At 38.6% G+C, this 20898-nt stretch overlaps 1 protein-coding gene across 6 annotated transcripts in view; it reads left to right on the forward strand.

Moving 5' to 3' along the window:
- Window positions 1-1431: 1431 nt before the first annotated feature.
- The window catches only part of col11a2 (collagen, type XI, alpha 2), a 44501-nt gene continuing 25034 nt past the window's right edge, over window positions 1432-20898 (forward strand). For 3 of the 6 annotated variants that reach the window (XM_028036922.1, XM_028036923.1, XM_028036924.1), the window contains exons 1-6: window positions 1432-1966; window positions 13619-13780; window positions 14971-15181; window positions 15369-15531; window positions 15688-15810; window positions 19456-20415. In XM_028036922.1, coding sequence (XP_027892723.1) covers window positions 1849-1966; window positions 13619-13780; window positions 14971-15181; window positions 15369-15531; window positions 15688-15810; window positions 19456-20415 — 1737 coding nt within the window. In that variant the 5' untranslated portion in view covers window positions 1432-1848. The remainder of the gene's footprint in view (window positions 1967-13618; window positions 13781-14970; window positions 15182-15368; window positions 15532-15687; window positions 15811-19455; window positions 20416-20898) is intronic. The other 3 variants (XM_028036925.1, XM_028036926.1, XM_028036927.1) reach the window with 2 other exon arrangements.

A 20898-nucleotide genomic window follows, 5' to 3' on the forward strand; every position in this document is an offset into this window, starting at 1 on the left:
ATGGTTCTTTTAAGTGTTTACAGCAGGTATAGATTTAAAAGCCACTTTTAAAGGAATGTTTCTTTAGATTGAAGTTCACAGCGTTATAGTCTGATACTTATAGCAATCAGTTACTTGGCAGCTTGTTATTTCTGCTCATTTATCTTTCAATTTATTCCCATGTATGATTGCTGCACACGTTCTGCACACAGAGGGAATACTGTCGACATGAGAGCTAATCAGAGCCAGTGCAATAACTTTAGATCTATTTTCCTAAAGCAGTCGTGTCCAGGTGTTGCTTCAGGAAAAAAAAAATGCTTTTTGTTGAGCAATTTATTACTAGCAAACACAAATATCACCCTGAGGGAAAGCATTAGCTGCCGCTGGCTACGATTTGTCTTTGTGTTGTCTTCTGCAGTCAGAAGAGATTGTGTTATCTGGTCTGCAGGAACACAAAGAGATGGTTCACAATATTTATCTGAGCTGTCAACCAAACCTTGCAGAAGGATGTAGCTCCTCCATCTGCTTATCCACTGTTTAAATACTCTCTAGGAAAGATATGCATTACTGCTTATAGGTGAGAGTATAAATATTATCTATTGAATCTCACACTACTAATTATTATTAATATTATTATTATTATGTATTTGTTTAGATGGTCTTATCATCATAATAATAATAAGAAGAAGAAGAATCACAGAAAACACATTAGAAATCCAAATGATAAAACAACTTAAAACAAAACTATAAAACAATATTTGAAGAAAAGAAAGAAAAGTATCACAGAATTACATATAAATTCTGACAGTCTGTTAAATGTCTTGTGTTACCATAAACATTTTATTAGAATCTAAATAAAACATTTCACCAAGATAACATTTATGACATTGTTTATGTCATAAAATTAATTAGATAATGAACTAGATCTATAACATATCAGGACTGCAGCTATGATTTCTAAACATTCTCCTCATTTTATTAATCCCTAAACCAGAGCTGATATTTTATTACAATGTCCAGATATCTCGTGGATTTGATGAAAGGGGCGTGGCTAATTGTGCGGACAGACTTCTGATTGGTTGGTTCAACACTCAGTCAAATCTGCTCCTCGTGTCGCTCCAGCTAACAGCAGAAGTTTATCTTGTTGGTTTAAGCTGAAAAAAAACGAAGGTAAGGAGAATTGAAATAAATTTCACAAAACGTTTTTTGTAAATTGTTTTTTAGCAGAATCACAGACGACAACATAAAGTTGTTCCACTGTCTGAATTAACTTCTAGCCATCATTAAACTCCGAATCAGCATAAGAAATACATCATAATTCTGCTGGTCAGCTGAATATTTGTACGTGTCACTGATACTATCTTATATCTACAGTACATGCGCCCCGCGCGCATTTACGCACGCCCTCTCTCACCTTCCTCTGCCTCTGTGCCATTCTCTCTCTCCTATTCACACACACACACACACACACACGCACTTTCACTCTTCTTGTGAGAAAGTAAAGAAGGAGAGAGAAAGGGGAGAGAGAGAGTGTTTCCAGGTCTCTCTCTTCTACTCTTTCCACTTTGGGTACTCGTACCCAATCTGACTCAATGGGGTTTTAGCACCGAGGGGTTAAACGTCACAATTATATTTATTAACCCCAAACCCCGTTCTGTGTTTAGGTTTTTTTTAATGCATTAACTTAAACATTGGTTTCTCATCAAGGAAAGTCTCCTGGAGAAAGGTGAAGACGTCTCCAGAGGCGTGCCTTTTTGTCTGCTGCCTCTCGGAAGGTTCAGTCGGGCTCCGCTCCACGGCTGGCTTTCTGTGACAGGATAACATCCACCTCATCCTGCGTTTACAGCTCAGTCAAACCTCCGCAACGCTATGGATATTCGAGACTGTCCCTTCCGGAAGAAGCGGAGACCGTGGCGCATCGGCTTCCCATCCTTCGCCTTGCTGACTGTGGCGCTCACCCTGTGCCAGACCACCGTGGCTCGGGCAGGTAAGACGGAGACCCTTAATATTGTCAGTGATGTATGTCGCGCTTTTCTTCAAAGCCTGAGCGTATCCCTCAGTCACATCTTTTCTACATTTCAACCCCTAAACTTCATTCTTGTCATATTTCACTGGATTAACTGCGTAATGAATACCCTCTTCATCCATTATCGGATACTGGCGCACCTGACATGCTGCTCTGCGGACCCCCTAAAGAATGTGGTAAACAATACCCCGTTACGGTGGGCCCCACAGTATCCAAATATGTAAACCTCTTTGGTATTTGTTCCGCAGAGTCCGACAGTTTTAAGTCGTGAAGTTTATGAGCAGGAACAGGTCAAATTCCCAAATCCTCCCAGGGAGATTCCTGTTCTGTTCCTGAGCTCATGATTGGACCAGGCTCCTGTTTATTTGTTAAATTCAATAGTTTTATGAACAAATCCTGTAAAATTAGTCAGTTTTCAGGATAAATTTTATGTGACATTTAAAGTATTGGAAAAACAAAAGAGGCACAAATGCTGTTTTCTGGTTTTTCTCCCTAATATACCGAAGATGTCAGCTTTAAATAATCTATTAAAAGATTATTAATAATGTTTAGGAAATTACTATTACATGGTGTCTAAGGTATATTTAATTGAAAATTAGATAATTCATGTAAAATTTGTATACGTCAATAAAACGGTTTAATTATTCCTGACATAATTTCCTCAGGTTTCTCGGTCAGAATGAATTTGCAGCCTGATGCAGGCAGGTGCTGTCCTGCTGAATCCTGCAGACACTTTGTTAAAATCTCTCCCAAGCAAGAGTTTTAAATAGTTTCGACCTTTTTATCTGGATTTATTTTCCTATCTTAGCTTATTATTGCATTACTTGATTATCAGGAAGCATTTTTTTACAGGGAGAAGTTTACTTTACTGTTGCAGGTCTTCCAGAGCAGAGCTTCAGCCAGGTGCAAACATCTGTTTTTGTTGCCTCTTTAGATGATTGCTTCCTGAACATCATGTTCAGAAATTATTTTTGTAATGCAAGTAAATATGTTGATTCTGCGTCATGATGAAGGCTGCCAACTGGACCCTGCCTAGTCGGTTGGACGTTGCCAGTTCAGCCTGTTCACCAGTCCTTCCATTACTGCCTGTGGTTGTTTAAGGAGGAGGGATTTCATTCCCACAGGCTCTGATAATTTTGCTTTTGATTACATTGAAACATCAGTAAATATTTGATCAATAAAGAAGCTATGTGTTTTTTTTATATAAACTAGCTGGATCCATTAGAAGTTTGCAGTTTAGGATCTTATGTTATGAGTTAATTTTTGTGCAGATTTCAGATTCCCTCCTGTCTCTTCAATCCCCATAGATTACAGATTAGTTGGTCCTGGAATGATCTGTATGCAGAGCAGTTCCCTGATGCACCGCTAGTCGTCTTTGGGTTCTTTTTTAGACAGAGAACCCAGTTATTCACCTGAGTCTGCATTAAATCTAAGTGCTCATTTTAATCCATTACAGCAGATCATTTGGCTGAATCTGTGGACTATTTTGTAGATTTTTAAACATCAAAGTTTGGTTTGTTCTCACCTCTTGGTATTTTTAGAAAGCTCAGATTCGGTGATTAAATAGGTTTTCTTATTGTTTGGAAAGACAGATGCTGTAGCTTGGACAGTTTTTTTTAAACCTGCTTTCTTTGGCCGGGTTTTCAGTCAGAGATCGCAAGATTGGCCCTTCTGGTCTCCCATGTGTATTTTGGAGGCAGAAGCCTGAGACATTTTTACTTTTTATGAATAGCTTGCTATGCTGCGGAGCACCTCGGTGGCAGGGGTTTGGGACTGAAAGCTTATAGTGTCTGCAGGTCTATGTGTGCTTTGTACAGTTCTGTTTGTGCATATGTAAGCTATGGATGTTTTCTCTCAGCTCAGGGTGTGGAAACGTATGCTTCATGAGTGAATGTGCCTCTGTGTGCCTCCGAGTCAGGCTGGCTGCATTTTTCATCTTAAAGGCTCCTTATAGAAGGGAAGGAATAAAGGAGTATTTAAGGTATTTAGACCTTCCTGCTACCTGTAAGAGTGTTTTTGATCCTGGACAAAAGCTCACGTGTTGTGTGAGCTCATTGTGGTGCAGCAGCAGATGTGGGTGTAAATTATGACAGCGCCCCACCCAGGCAGTGAAAGCCCTTTTTAGAGAAAAAAGTGGTCAGAAGCTCACATGTTTATTCATTCTTCTCTGGGAGAAAGAAGAAAAAGAGGTGGAGGGATGGACAAGTTACAACCATCATCCAGAGCAGCAGAACCAGAGAGCTATGAAAGCCTGGTTTTGTTCTAATGAGGAGAAATTCAGAAGGCAATATTTGCTTGACATGGATGTTCCTCAGCCTCATTTCAGAGCAGAAGGCTCCTCAAAGGGCAGCCTGTCTCAGTCTGACTAAACATAACGCAACACAGCCCTCCTCTCCTTCTTATTCTCTGTGCCGCTGCTGATGAATGGAGCTACTATATCTGGAGGCAGACGGGGCTTTGACAGCTCATTCTGTGGCTGTGTGGAAGTGTCCGGTACTCTAGGCTTCTCCTGGTGACATGTGACCAAAACTGACATTTTAACCTTGTCCCTTTCATTTTCCACTGCTTCATCATCATTTTCCCATGGAATCCTGCTCCTTTCATGATTCACATCGGTCCATCCTTCAATTTCCTTAACCATGACCTGGATGTTAGCTGGCTTGTCCCAATTTACAGGCCCTAATTTTGTTCCCTGAGTCACAGTTTCTGACCTTATGGCAATGTGGCACTTCGAATGTTCGTCTGGCAGTCAGAAGGGATCCAAAGGTTTAATCTAAACCCTTGCTAGACCCAATAAACATTTGACTCTTTGCAACACAAACTTAATTAGGATTAAAGGGTTTTTCTTTTGTAATCTTAGCCAATCACGTACTTATCCTCGACAAATATTTGTAATAGATTTTTTTTTATATGGAAATTGTAATAATCACAGTACAATAGAAGCCAGTTGTTTATTTAATGCCAAATGATAAAGTGTGATTTAATTCAGAGAGCCCAGAGGATTGTATCTAGTACTTTGCAGAAATCTCTTAACAGAGCAAGTATGTGGCAACAGTGGGCAGCTAAATTTGGTTAGATTGTTAAAAAAAGCTATGAACCAACATCTGCAGCCTACAGATGTTGACACAACAAGTTTATTTTTGCCTGTTTTAAGACTCCAAACAGCCCATTTCTAAAACCTTTTCCAAACCAGATTTTATTAAAACACTTTGCCCTGGATTTAGTTTTCCAGGCACTGCTTGAATTATTTCTTTTCTTAAGATTTCACCAAAATTGAAAAACGTCCACTTTACCTACGCTATAAACTCATAATAAAGGTATTATTTTGGTTGTGGGGTTACTTCTGGGAAAACAGGATGGTGGGAAGTTCATGGCAAACAGCCTGTTTTAATGTGCTAATTAGTGTCAAGGAGTCGACGCACTTTATCAAAAATAGAACATGTAATTGCTTGCATGTCTGAACTCTGGCTAAGTTCATTTATCACAGGAATTTATTTTCATATTGGATAGCTCTCTCTCGTTTATTTTAAGATATAATAAAAGTTTCTTACTTTGTGCAGTCTTTAGACATCTTTTTGCTTAAGGAACCACGACTTTGCTCTCCTTCATTTTCTCAGTAATTCAGCAGACTCAGATGGTAGCTGTAGCTAAATCACACAGAAGTCAAGCTGAGATATGATTTAACACCTTTCAGGCCTCAGCTGTAAACCATGACATTGCCTCAAAATGTAAACTTTTAAAGGCATCTTTCAGACAAAACCGCATTAAAAATGCAGACTTGAAGGAAGATGGGGAGCGGAGGACAGCTGTTCTGTTTTCCTTTGGTTTTATAGGTGATGATTTGGTGGTTTGTCTGACTGGATTCCTCCAAGACGTTGTGTTTCAGCAGAAGATGTACAACGACGGCAAGCAAGCTTGCCAACTTTATAATGACAGACTGTCTGCATAAGTTGCTATTCCCAGTCGCTGCTATTTTTCTGTTTCAAGGAAGTCGATGTAGGAGGGCGCAGAGCCCAGCTGCGTTTTTACATGAAATCTTAATGTACATCGTTTTTCCAGACACTTCAGTCGGTTGTGTTTTCAGACTTCCACAGAAAGAGCTGCTCTTCATGATGCAGAGCTGCAGGGAAGCACTTGAAATTAATTACCTACTTCTGCTGTTCAGATACAGAAACTTTTGACTATAAACTAACATTTAGAGGAAACAACATTCCTCTGAGTTTCTCTTGAAAGCTGATAGTTTTTAAAAGGATTATGTGTTAATCTCAGTTAGGAACTGTGTGAGAAACGAATTGTGTGTACCAAACAGTTGATTCAAACTTGTTTAAAATAAACGTAAAGTCAAGGAAACACTTTATATTAGTGCTAACTTGTGTTATTTCTTTTTAACTTTAAGATTTAGAGATAAACTCTGATGATATTTTGTTTGTCAGAACAAGATCTTTGGAATGAAACGAAAAGTATTTATGGCTTTCCGTATTTGTGTTTTCCTGTTCGAGCCACAATTTACACATTACATTCTTACTCCATATGTCATTGTTTTATATTAAATTATTCTGAAATAATGTGGCGTCTACAAGTAAACAGGTGCATCATGATGTTAACACAACATGTTAACACAACATGTCCCTACTACTCAGGCCCAGCTCATCCTCAGGTCTCTTGCTGAGGCTAAAATGCACCAATAAAATCTCAGAAAGTTCACAGTACTGCTGATTTTCACACTAAAACATCTAACTGTGAGCATGATTACCATAAAGTGAAGCCTTTTCACGTATTCTAATTGTTTTTCTTGAAAGTCAGGATTCGTCTTAAACTGGTAGCTCGTGTGAAAATATCAGTTACTTGACTAATGAATTTTTAGAGCAGTAGATGGGAGAGAATCAGACCTGTAAGTATTAATTGCTTCCAAACTTTGGGAACTTTTAGTTTCTGCTTTGATTTGAAACTTTTTTTTTTCTTCTTTTTTGGAAATTTCATCAGAAATGAGAGATTTTTGTCTTATCTTTTTAATAAAAACTTGTGTCTTTGTTTCTAACTTCTTCTAAGGTAAAATAGTGCAACCTTTCTCCCTGCCATCATAAAGAGTTTCATAGTGTTTGACACTTAAACTAATAGTTTCCCATATTTGCAGTAAATGCAGACACAACTGAGTTGCTTTTTCTGCTTATCATTTATCATAATCACCATCATCAGTGTAGTTTCTAATTTTGGGTCTTTGCTAAATATGCGGTCCATATGATGGTACAGAGCAGGGAACCACTCATTCTCTGCCCTGGTCAGGGCACCCTGGTCCCATGCTGGCATTGTGGTGTCAGGATCCACCCGCTGATCCAAACTGAGCCTGCGGCCTGCAGTCCAGAAACCACACAAGACTCCAGCATGGCATCATCAGTGGAGCAAATGCACACTGGCAAAAGCCACATAAAGGCTGCCAGAAAACAGCAGCACAGTATAAATTGGCTCTTCAGGGGCAGATTCATCATTTAATATATTAGGTAGAGGCAAGAGCTTAAAAACATAGAATAAACAGCAAGAAGAATAGCAAAAGATAATGACTAAATATGAATCTGGGCTGAAACATGGAAAACATGACAGGCTAATTTTAGATGTCATGGATGCTTCTTTTTAATTTGTCCATTTTAGAAGAAACATTTTCACACATTTTTATGTAATAAACACATAAAAAAGGCAGCTACATTGCCTTTCACATGTAGCTGAAGTTCCTTTTAATTGGTCCTTTGCAGCTGAGTTCGTTTTCAGTTGTTCTTTAACAGCTAATGTCGTTCGTCTGCTTTCTGGTTTGCACATTTTCCTTAATTTCCTCCTTTTTTGATCAGAACCACATCAATTTTACACAAATCCGAACTACATTAAGTTTTTTTTTGGATTTCCTTAGTTTTTTTTTCTGTTTGAATGTTTTTCTCTTCCCACACTGCAGAAAACATTGTTGAAAGTCAGCAAACCCACACCGACAAACCCAAACCTCGGCTTTAAACCAATAATCTAAATTTTAAAAGCTTTCTCTTTGTCATGCATGGAAACTCATTATATATGTTACTGTCTTGGTACTCGAGACATTATAAATAAATCATAACTACAGAGGCTCATGTTGAAAATTATAACCTGCAGTTTGAGCTCTGCATACTTCCTAGCGATGTGGTTTTCTGGGTGGACGGAGGGGCAGCTGGTGCCTGAGGAACAAGTGGAATAAATTTAAAATTATTTCTTAAATTTTGTTTTCAACATGAGAATCTTTATGCCTGCTTTTTAACTTTACAGTCTGGATTTACTTCCTTTTCTCATATGAGCGTCTGTGAAGCTGAGAAGCACTGAGACAGACAGCAAAGATAAATTTGCTTGCTTGTGTGTTGATGTGTTGTAAATATAACACATTTCACTTGCTCAGGGTGTCTAACAAAGCGGTTGTTGTGTAAAGGTGAGAGGTTAGGGGTCAGTGTGTCGGCTGGAGTGTGTGTCTGGTATTTGTCAAAGCTGTGCAAGAAAAGGAAAAGGAACACACACACAAACACACACACACAAGTAGAGAGGTATGCTAGTACACAATGATCACACATGAAACCTGCAGTGCAGAGCATCCCAGTCCCCTTGGGGGGTGAAGACATCGTTCCTTTGGGTTAGTTTTCAGCATTTTCCTGATAATGTAAGTTTTGTTGTAGTGGAAGCGACACATTCACCATGTCAGTTTCTAATTTCGGATGTTGTTGAGGGTCTCATGTATGCTTCACAAGGGCAAGTCTAATTGTGAAACTTTTTTTCAGAAATGGAGATTTTTGACATTATGCACATACAAGATCAAATCTGTGCACAGCACCTGCTTTGTATTGTAAAAATAAGAGCTCTATGTTTTCTAAACTACTGGACATATCTAGATAGTTTCTAATCGTTTTGCTTTAGTGCTGATTATTTGTCTCTGCAGTCAGCTGCTTTCACAGTCTGTGAATATATAAACACTTTTAATGAGTAATTGCAGCTTTCTGCTCAGTTTCCACAGCCTTTTATTGTCGTCCCAAATTGTCTACTCTGTTAATTACATTTATTTCAGCTCCATCTAGTGGCCGTTAGCAGTAACTACAGCTCTCTGAACATCAAGAACTTTGTGTTCAGCTCCGCCTCAGTTTAGATGCGTGCTTTTCATGTTGGTTGTAATTGAGCTTAATTTGGGCTCTGAGTGTTGAGTTGTTTCAGGTTCTGCGTCACGTACAGGATTACAGTGTTAAAGAGACATGACTGTTTCAGTCTGGGTCACATGTTGAAAGATTAAACCACCCTATAACACAGGGTTCTACTGTACACACACTACATGTGAGTTTATTACACTTTAAGTGTGTTAGTAGTTATGGCCACAAGACCTCTGAGGAGCAAATGGCCACAAGTAACTATATGAGCTTTATCTGATGTGGCGTTGTGATTTATGTTCTTCTGAGCTCTGCTGTGTGAGACCTTGTAGGTTCAACCATGTCAAAAAGGATGAGGGGAAGAGTCAAAACTAGAAGCGACATCCTGTTCTTCCAGGTTGATGGTTCTGAATTATTTTACATCCCACCTGGAAACTTCTTAACAGTCAACTTAAAGATTTGTGAAGTTTATTGAATAGTATTTGTTGTCCAACTGAATGTGTATTTTTAAATCCTTGATTTTCCACCTTTTATTTTGCCTTGGGAAAACGAGCTTAAGCTGACATTTACACTGATATGTGAATTGCTGGGTGTGTACCAGACAAGAAAGCCCTGCAAATGTTTTAAAACTAAATAATGATGTGTGAATGCAGCGCTTTGTAATTTGAAAGTGCTTTTAGTGTCAAGGGGTTATTGTTAAATGAGAACAGTGTGATTCAGGTGTTCCTGTTTTGTAATTTTCTTGACAAAAATAGTTGCTTCTGTTAAACCTCAGCCAGATCCCTTGTCGGTTGGTGTAAGCTAGTGTAATCTTCACATCCTGCGCTGGTTGTGACTGTTCTCATGCGCCTCAGAGTCCTGTTTCCTGTCTTAATGACAGCAGCGTAATTGGGCCACGCCTGCTGATATCAAATGGTCAGAGCCATCTGTGGGTCTTCATGCTAAAAGATACTTAAGGAGCAGAAAGAGGGAGAGAACAGAAAGTGGTGAAGGAAAGTTTGTGCCCCTCAGTGGTGTGTTTTCCCAGCTTGTCTAGTTTCATTTGTGCCGCCCCTCATGTCGTGAGGTGTGTGTAGCGCGGTTCGCCGCCTGCGCTGTGAGTACCGCTGCTGCTCTGTGTGTTATTCCTTTTTCAAGGTGTGTTTTTGTCGTGATTGTGGTCCTTCAGGCAGGAAGGGTCCCCGGCTGCAGACTTAAGCTGGGCTGGGAACGGTGGGAACAGAGTGCCGCATTGTACTGGGCGTACTGGGGGAGCTCAGGGTGCAATCTGATCCAGTATCCTGCCATCACAGAACCACACTGTCTACTGTCACTGACTGACCCCCCCAAAACACACACTAACTTGGCATGAGCTTTCCTTCCCAACTGCTTCCTCTTTTTGCTTTCCCTCCTTTTATTTCAACACAGTGTTCCCTGATCATAATGATTATTTTTTATCTTTAAAGTTTGAGAATAAATTGTGGCTTAATGGACTCAGAAGTTTAATTTTCTGGTTATGAAGGGGTTCTCAGATCATAAATCTCGTTATTATTATCAGAAATCCAAGAAGAAAGTTTATTTAAATTTCTCTCATGTCTCTCTTTGCAATGATCTCTAGTATTTTAATTTCTATTTTAACTGCTTGCACCTCCTGCTTCCTCTCTCCTCCTAAGATCTACTGCCAAGCTGATTTTCTGAGAAGGTTTCTGTGTAGGACAGCGCAGCCTTATCCAGTTCCTCTTATCCACCCCTCTGCCTTCACCTGCTCCTCCTCCCTGTGGCTTCCTATTACTCTCCTCCTTTTCCCTTCTCTCTCTGATGCACAGTGACATTAACAGGCTGTGGTCTGGACACCCAGAGGTAATATGAATGCGCCGTTTGCCAGTCTGAATAAACATGACCATCTGTGGGATTGTGTGACAAACTGTTAACTCTGGGTGTTACCACTGCTAGGAACAAAAACAACAAAGTGTCACATTTGGTACCAAGGGATTGTTTTGAAAGTGCTGGACTAAGGCATTAACACACTCTTAAGAAGTATTTTTAACCAAGTATTTATGTGTTTGAAGATCCATTTTGTTAAAAGATCATTGAATTTGTGCCAATTTGAGATGTTTTCTGAAAAATCATCTGTTATTTGTTGTTGGCGCTTTCAAACTTTGATTACCAGAAGAATTTACTGAACTGAGCATGTTTTACTTTTAGTTTAGAATATTTATGTTGTCTTTCTTTGGCTTTTTGTTCATTTACTTTTCACCAAATACAACAAAGGAAAAGTTTTGCACCTGACTGGCACACAGAGCAGGTTAAACGTGGCTTCTCTGCAGTTTGCCTTTGCTCCATGTATTCAGCATTGGTGTTTCTCGTAATTATCATGCTGTTAAACGCTTCATTGTGCTTTTCAAACACTCTGAATTGGGTACTTTTGCATGATTTAAATATAGATATTTTTCCCAAAGCATGCTTCACTGACTTTACAAGTTTATTATGGAAAATACTAAATTACAGCAGCCTATAAATTATTTTTTATTGTCTGTGAACAATAAAAGTGACTCACTGGTCACCAACTGAGGGAGCCTGATGACTAAATCTGGGAAAATGTGAGCACAGGTTCCAGCTGCATAGCTGCATCACCAAAGAACTTAACAAATGACTTATTTTTTTAATTTTAGACATTCTTGAGGTTTTTCTTTTATTTTAGAACCTCAGCAAAAAAAAAAAAAACATTGGTCTACATGTTTGCATTGTTAAAAATTTTTTACAGTAAATACTATTTTGGATGAACAAATAAAAAACTACCCTTGATTTTCAATACGCAACATAATCTGCACACAGGGCCATGCAGTCACCCACACACACACACACACACACACACACACTCATGTCTAAGCACAACTTACAGAGATCTCTACCTGAATGTCCTGTTTTTGGAGTGCATTTGTTTCTTCTAGTTTTTTATAATGTCATAGAGCTTTTGATCAATGTGAGAAAGTCAACAAAATAAACCAAAGTGTGGAGAAACCGGCAGGCTGAGCCAGGTGTCTGAAATGATGACAGGATGTTAGATTGGCTGTTCACTCTGTTTCTTATATCTAAATGAATATGCCACATTAAAATGTTTTCTGCTTATTTTGAATGTGTATAAATTTCTCTATTAGGTGTGTAGTTAAAACTGTTAGATGGTGTCAGATGAATATTCAGCTGACTACAATATCACATCAGCAGCTACTTGTTCCAGTTGCTTGAAGAATGTGAGCAGAATAGAGAGTTCTGTCTGGTTCTACTGTAAACTGAGCTTTGCTAACCCAACCGGCGCTGGTTACGTGTTGGCCTGCTGCCCATCTGCTCCAACAGAGCAGCGCTTTCTTCTTACAGCACATATACAGTAGTAGACACGTTGAGGGCATTCTCAACCTTATCTTATATCATAATTGTGCTGCAAGAACATTTAAGATCACTTTTGAGCGAGGGTGTAACTTTGTGTTGCACGTTGGTGGGGACGAGGAGGAGCCGGGGAGTTCCAGTTACTGGAAGAGCTTTTCTTTTCTAGTGCTAAGAATAAAGCCAAAACTTACATGTGAATGCCAGACAGTCTTATTCAATAAACTGATATATGTCCTGACCAGGCTTGTCAGATTAAAATCTGCTAAAATAACTTTTTAGCAGGTATTAAACATACTACGAAATATAAATATGTTAAAATGGAAGCAATCTAATTAATCTATATAATGTATTTCACTTGGTGATGGAATTACTAACAAAGGAACTTTTCAGTCATATTTACTTAGTTGTCGCTCTAGGAGCTGTGGTTTAAAACTGAACAAACTTTGGCTCTTTATGCTTTATGAAATATTTCATCCTATTTGATGATTGATCTGAATTTCGCCACGTTCTACGAACAAATGATGCAAAGATGTTTTGGGAAAATGTAGAAAAACGGGTGGTTGTATTATTTTTTTTTCAGTCGGTGAGCTTAACGTCACGCACGTTAAGGTCACTGTGCATGACTCGTTGCCATGGCAACCAATACACAGCCACGGGAGCGCAGAGCAAAGATTATGTTCAAGTGCATCAGGAATTAAAACAAAAAAAAAAACACAAAAACATTTCCCACACAAAAAAGTAAAAACACCAAACAGAACATTCTGTCCGTTGCAGATTTATGTTTTTGAATTTTAATTTTGCGATCATTAGGAAGGAACACTTTCTAATGATTGGCCCCGTCAGGCCAAAGTTGGTGGGGACGTCCACAGTCCTTCGGGAAGTTACGCCTGTGCTTTCAAGATCAGTTTGACTCAAACCTAAATCTACAAAAATAATCTGTTTTAGATGATAGAGGTACAATTAGTGGCTTGATAAACAACTTGCAGTATCATTTTAATAAACACACTGTTGTCCCTGACTATGACTATAAATAGATAATATTTTTAGGAAATCTCTTAGCAATCCCAAAGCAATAAATTGAATATCTTTCTTTATTTCTCTTCCTCATTAGATCCAGTGGACGTGTTGCGTGCTCTGCAGGTTCCCTCTCTCCCTGAGGGTGTGAAGAAAGTCCCAGGCTTCTGCACATCCCGTCGCTCCAGCAGCCCTGATCATGCTTACCGTATCTCCAAGAAGGCCCAGATCTCAGCCCCCACTAAGCAGCTCTTCTCAGGTAAGCTTTGGGTTGACAGGGTGTATAATTTTCTAAACAAGGAACCAATGTAATAATTTCCCCACAACCCTATAAATAATCAAAATGTAAATATTCAGAGACACTCTTAATGTTTTACACATTTCTTAATAAATAATAAAGGCATAACTGCAGTAATAAACAAAGGAGAAAAAGCTTAACTGGGACACCTCTGCTACTGAAACATTAATTGTTTAACTTATTTATCGGTAATCCGTCACTCTTTTGTCAGAAACTTTGAGTCACTGATTTATCTACATTATCCTGGTCATATATTTTGAAAGAATAATAAGAACATTTTAATTAAATTAAAATATAAACAAGTAAAACACACTTTTTCATCAAAGTTAACTAAACTTATTTTTCAGTTGATATTGGAACATCAGTAAATGCATTTTTTTAATTGTTTGGGACAAAGTAGGAAATAGCTCATATGATTTTGTGATTTTATTCCCAACCTTTTTAACAACAATCTTCACTCTGACGCAAGCACGTCGTATCCATGGCAACAGCAAACTATGCTAATTTTCACTCTCAATTAGCTTTGAGTTAAACTCTTCAATAATGACGAATTTGGGGCTTTTGTTCAGTTTGTCTGTATGTGCGCTAATGTAGCAAATGTTAGCAATTTTTATTATTTTTTTAAGTCGTTCTTTTGGCTAATGTGATGATATTGGTCGCTGATTTTTGTTATTGCAGTGGAGCTAACTGTGGAAAATCGTTCACTCCAGCTTGCTGTGCCTCAATATGTTTCAAACTCACATTCTTAGTTTTAGAGGAGCTGGTCTGTGCCCTTTGTGCTGAATGACTTCTAGTATAATTATGTGTTATTGTGTTGGAATTAAGTCAGTTTTGTGGAAAGTTTTCAACACGTTACTTTAAGATTTTGCTGCCTGACTCTATGGAGCAACATATGAAAACAGAAAGTACCACTTATGTGGTTATGAAGAAATCCTTGAAGCTGATTTTTAGCTTTGGTTCAGCTTAGCATTCTTTCTCTGGCTGTCGCCACCTGTTATTATGAGCTCATATCTCGATGCCAGCTTCACATTCTGATCTGTGTGGATCCTGAGGTACCTCACCCCTGACTTTAATTTTAAGATTTATGTCAACATGGTCTGCTTCTGATTTCTTGCATTTCTCTTAGTTTTTGTGCATCTTTTCCGTTGAAGGTCGTTTCCCGGAGAACTTCTCCATCATGACTCTGATCAAGCCCCAGGCTGGTCTGCAGGCTTTCCTCCTCTCCATCTACAGTGAGCAGGGCATCCAGCAGTTGGGCATTGAACTGGGACGCTCACCTGTTTTCCTGTATGAGGACCAGCATGGCAAACCAGCTCCTGAGGATTACCCCCTCTTCAGAGGCATCAACCTGGCTGATGGCAAGTCAGTAACCAGCAGCAACCAGTTTGTGACTGGTTGAAATTATGTTATTTTAGTTATTTGTGATTTTAGAAAAAGTATCTTTGTTGATGTTTGTTGGAAATTGTGTATAACAGAGGGGATGTTTTAGTTTAATATATAATTATGACTTTGGTCACGTGTGTTTGCTATTCCTCCTACTTGTCTGTAGGTGGCATCGGATCGCGTTCTCTGTTTCAGAGAAAAATGTGACGCTGCTGCTGGACTGTAAGAAGAAGATGACCCGTCCTCTGGCCCGAGGCAATAATGCTGAGGTTGACACCAATGGCATCACCGTGTTTGGAGCTCGTCTGCTTGATGAGGAAGTTTTCCAGGTCCGGATATTAAGTATTAGGCAAATGATTGTACTCTCCATGATTACAGCTTGTCTGTATAAAGTTTCATCACACAAATATAATTCTTTGAAATGGCTTTGAATTAGGATGTATGAAATTATTATATAGCTACTTATGTCCACTTTTTATCCACAGGGAGACATCCAGCAGCTGTTAATTGCCTCCAACCCTCAGGCAGCATATGACTTTTGTGAACATTACAGCCCTGACTGTGACTCCCCTCTGCCCCAAACCCAAGCTCAGGACCCCAACACATACGTGAGTAACACCACTGAACTGGTGCACAGCCTAACCTTTGTTAATCTCACAAACACACATTCTCTCACCTCTTAAAGTCACACATTCTAATAATTGTAACTTAAAAGATTAGGAATTAGCATCACAAGTGAGAAACACATCTGTAGCTCCAGGAAATCTGGCCCAATCAGAATCTGTGGACTGGATTTTGTTTCCTCACACGTTCTGCCATTTGTAGACAAATCTTAAGTGAGCCTTATATTGAACTAAACAAGAGCTGCTAAATAATAATAATAATAATAATAATAATAATAATAATAATAATAAAGTTGTGAATTTCTTGAGATGATATTTGCTGCATTTGGGGCTTATGTAAACAAGAAAACTACTTTTATTTTTTGGGAAAATTGCAAAAGACAAAAAAGAAATAGCCATTTCCATAGGTGTATTTTAACAGATATTTTTGTTACCAGTACTTTTGTCCCTTTTGCTCTGGCACAGACGTTCAGTCACTTTTCTAATGTTTACCAAACTTCTTCTCACAATACATTTTTAACATCTATCTTTCTTTCACCATGTAGTTTATGATTACATTTGTGTATTAGGAATATCAGAGCATATGCAAATATAGTCAAATAGTAAAATCAACAGCCTCAGTCTCCTGAAATTGAAGTCCGCAGGTTCAGTTTGGGTCATCTGATAATGCCATCAAAGTTCTGCTCCCCCTTTCTGTCTTCCTCATGCATCCTTGTCATCATCAACTGTTTGTATCTATCCAACTTCTCCCTCACCTCCACAATCTGTGTCCCAGGAGTATTTAGAAAAGCTGAGGGATTTTATTTTCCTTTCAAATCTGCTCCTCTAAACATTTACTCCTTCTTAATCACGATATATACTGTACTGTTTTCTGCTCTACTGCAATGGAACACAGAAAGGTAGAGGTAAGAGGATGATACAGTAAAACATCAGTGTCTCCCCATGTTTTTTTCTTATGGATTGAAATAAAGAGAACATCAGCAGAACATGAAAATTTAATTCTGATTGGTTCTGTGGTTAAATTGTGACAGGATTGTGGCTAAAGGTCGGCTTAGGGTGGAACCTGTTTGCTTACTGAGACTGGATGTGCACAATAGATTGCAGGCTTTGGTTTGCCGTTTTGCAGCGTTTGCAGTTGACATTCCTTCGACACCAGCACAGATTTCATGAATCAAATACGTTTCACCTGCATGCATCCATCCAAAGTACCAAATCCATGAGCTTGCATGCCTGATCTTACTCAGTGTAAATTATTAGTCGCTGCACAGAGCTCTAAACTCGTCATGTTGATGTTGTTGGGATGACTGCTTCTTGAATGAATATAACTCACTATGGTTACATTCATTTGACTTCACCACTGCTTATGTTTGTCTCGTTCATCTGGGTTGGTTATTTATTGACATTTATAACATTGGCACCTTTTACCACTCTGAAGACTCAGATGAACTGAGAAATGAAAGCTTTGCATTTTGTCAATACCTCCTTGCTATCTATTGCAGTCTTTCAACATTGTATTTATGACCTTTTGCTGTTCTTGCTCTTTGGCCTCCATAACTCCTCCTTATTTCCCTGTGAAAATCTATACTTCCCCTCTTGATGAATTTCTCTTGCTATCATGTATCTTCCTGTCCCATTCCATCTTATCCCTTCTATCTTTCCTCCAATCTTTCAATCCCTCCATCTTTCTCAGTACTTTGATGAGGAGCAGGATGACCATGAATACCCCTATTATTATGAGGAAAAACAGGCTTTCCCTCCTCCTCTGCATCCCCCTCCTCCCTGCCTGGGGACCCCAATCAACAGGTAAATTGGGAGCAAGAAGAGGGAAAACAAATGTAATGGAATGAAACAGGGAGCGTGACATTTTAATACATTAATATTGCAATCCATGATATACACTTGATACATATTTGAATCTAATTTAAATTTATTCTACAAATTGTATAAAATTTTTGTGTTTTATTCTTTAGCAAGTCAGGGCCCTTTTATCTGTTATCACGCCGTACCTCCTTTATTTTACTTCACATTTTCCTTTCTTATTAATCAAGATTTACCTCCTAAACATCCACCTCATATCTGCCATTTGTCTAACTCAGGGTTATGTTTGTTTCCTGCCAGATTTTTGTCTCAAGTCATTAAAATGTTGTCATTTATGTATGTGTGTATGCTCACATGTGGCCAAGTGGCGGCACTGAGGAAGTGTAGGTATGCTTGTTTTGGCATACACACATGTAATTTCTTTTTCTCAATTATACATTAAGTTGGATAACTTTTAACATAAACATAACATAAAACATAACAGAATCTACAAAAACAAACTAGATATGCAAAACATTTAAACATTTCTTATTAAAGCTTCTGGATCTGTTGATGGTACTAAATTAATTTCATTGGACTGAGTTTATGCAAATATGACTAAGATTTTTTTTAAAAGCCTAAGTGATTTCATCTAACTATTTCCTTATAATGTTGATATGATTTATGATATTCAGTTGTCACATAGAAAGAAATGCTTAAACTTTAAGCCTTTAGTTTCATGGTCTTTTAAGATGAACTTCAACAGTTGGCAGCAAACTGTGTTATTTGATCTTTTCATTGTTTTAACACTTGCATGATCACTTAATTGTTCTGAAAAGTTACGATTGTTGCATGTTGCTGTCTTTTTGTAATATGTATTCAATATATTTTTGTCAGTATATATAATTAATTTACTGCATGGTAATACAGTTGATGTTTGCATTATATTCATAAAAGCCATGCATGGATGCCACAGGTTGTATCAAAATGTGTTCAGATTCTATGCTTGAATTACCCTGAAGGTCTGTTTCTTCTCATGTATCATTTTACTGTTATTTTTTTAGAATAAACTATTCTTATTTGCATGCATTTACCTGTAGCACTTGTGAGATAAGAGTTGATCAATGTATGGTACTGTTTTATTTTGGGGGATTTAATTTGACTGACATGTTTTTGCATGCCCAGATAACATTAAGCTGTCCTTTGCATGGCTTAACAGCTGGAAATGACCTGATTTTCCAGTTGGACCTCATAGTACATTAGTGCAGCTCTGCAACAGGTTAGTGCATTAGTGATAAGTATGACTGTATGTGTGTTTGTGGGATTGTTTCCACAATGTGTGTGAGTTAAAACAGCTGGCTTTAGCTGACCGTTCACACCCTCAGTGCCTCTACTAAACCACAACCTCCAGTTCCTTAGAGAGCAAAGATGCTGCTTTGTCATTTGATAATGGGAATGGCATTACTGGAGAAAACAGCTAAATTAAATCATACAATTTTGGATCAACGTACCAACATTTCTTAAATGCCTCTTGTGAATTTACTACTAACTGATTTTAGTAATGTTATCTTAGATCTAGACTTCTGCTGTATCCAGTAATGCCTGCACAGTCTCAGTAAATCATCCAGACCTTAGCCATCTTTATGTCACTGTTTGTCAAAACACCCACTCTTGTCTTTTTGTCTCTTTCTGTCAATCCTTTGTTTGTGCTTTTCATTTTTCTCCCAACCCTTCTATGTATCTGTGTCATCTTCTACCCTCCCTCCCTTTCTTTGTCAATTTGCACTTCTACATTATAAATACTCTTCTACAAACAATTTTACTGGATATTAGAAGAAAGCACTCGATGGAAAAGCAGCTCCATCTAAACCCCATCTTGTAAACGTTAAACCCACTCCACCTAAGTCAGCCAAGACTGGACCATACAAAGTGGTTGTCAAGCCACCTATGCCCACCAAAGCTTCTAAATCTCCTACAACTAAATCACCTAAAGCAAAACCTACTGCAGCAGAGGTCCTCTTGTCTAAGATCAAGCCAACTACAGCAAGTAAATCTAAACCCACATCTGCTCCTGCTAAGAATGGAAATGGCAAATCAACTGCTCAGAAGAAACCAAATACTGGCACTAAAGCCAATGGTAAAGGTAATGGAAAGACATCTGCAGAAAAATCTAATGGTAACAATAAAGCTCAAACCCACACTAATGGAAATGGCAAAGGGACCGGAAAGGCCTCCGTTGTGTCTAAGGTGAATGGAAATGGCAATGGCAAAGCTACAACAGAGAAGAAAGCTGTTGGAAATGGCAAAGCTACTGCTGAAGTTAAAGTTAATGGCAATGCTGGGAATAAAGTCAATGATGCAGCTAAAGCAAACGGCAAAACCAAAGAGTCTAGTAAAGAGGCTACAAAAATTAAAACCACTAACAAACCAAAGACTGTGGCCAGTGTAGCTACTTTAACCTCCAAGCCAAAAACTACTAAAGCACCCAAACCCACAAAACCAGCTCCAACAAAAATGGCAAAACCTGCTGCCACCAAGGGTTCAGTAGGAAAGAGTAAAGATGTGGTCAACAAGGTTCCTTTGGTCAAACCGACTATCGGCAAACCTCAGAGGGTTTCCAATCCAACAAAAACGACTTCTCCATCTCCAGCCACCCGACCCACTTTGTCTAAACCTACAAAATCCAGGACGATAGACAACGATGTGAAATCCCAACACAGGCCTTTCCCACCATTTGACAAGGCTGCGCTGAGTGGATCTGCAGTTAAGAAAGTTACCACCGGTTTTCAACAGGTACAACATGAGGGTTCATGTTTGGCTTGAAATGTCCACAGATTTCTGCTCCGCTCTTTCATTCTCTTTGCTAGCATTTTCCATCTACTAGGACCTACAGCAAAATTGCAGATGTCATTGCAAATTTTGATGTAAATCCTCAAGCTAGCTGTCTGAATGGAAGTTAGTTCATAAGAACATACTGCCTTCTTGTATTTGCACGTATCATATGTTCCTCACAATCTTTGCAACCTCTCCATATGATATGATCCTGCGGCGCACATTGAAGCATGGCTAAAAACAGTTGATCTGTTCTTTACTTCATGCTGAGACAGAATCCTAAGCCCCAGACCTCATTTTCCATGGAAACACTTAAAGTAAGAATCAAGTATTTATTATGGTACAGAAAGTGGGAATCGACATTTATTACTACACTTAAAACACTTGCAGCAGAACAAACCTCCACCTGTCGCTTTGTCACTGTATGGCAATTTGTTTTAGCAG

Source organism: Xiphophorus couchianus, chromosome 13 (assembly GCF_001444195.1).
Source record: "Xiphophorus couchianus chromosome 13, X_couchianus-1.0, whole genome shotgun sequence".
NCBI lineage: Eukaryota > Metazoa > Chordata > Actinopteri > Cyprinodontiformes > Poeciliidae > Xiphophorus > Xiphophorus couchianus.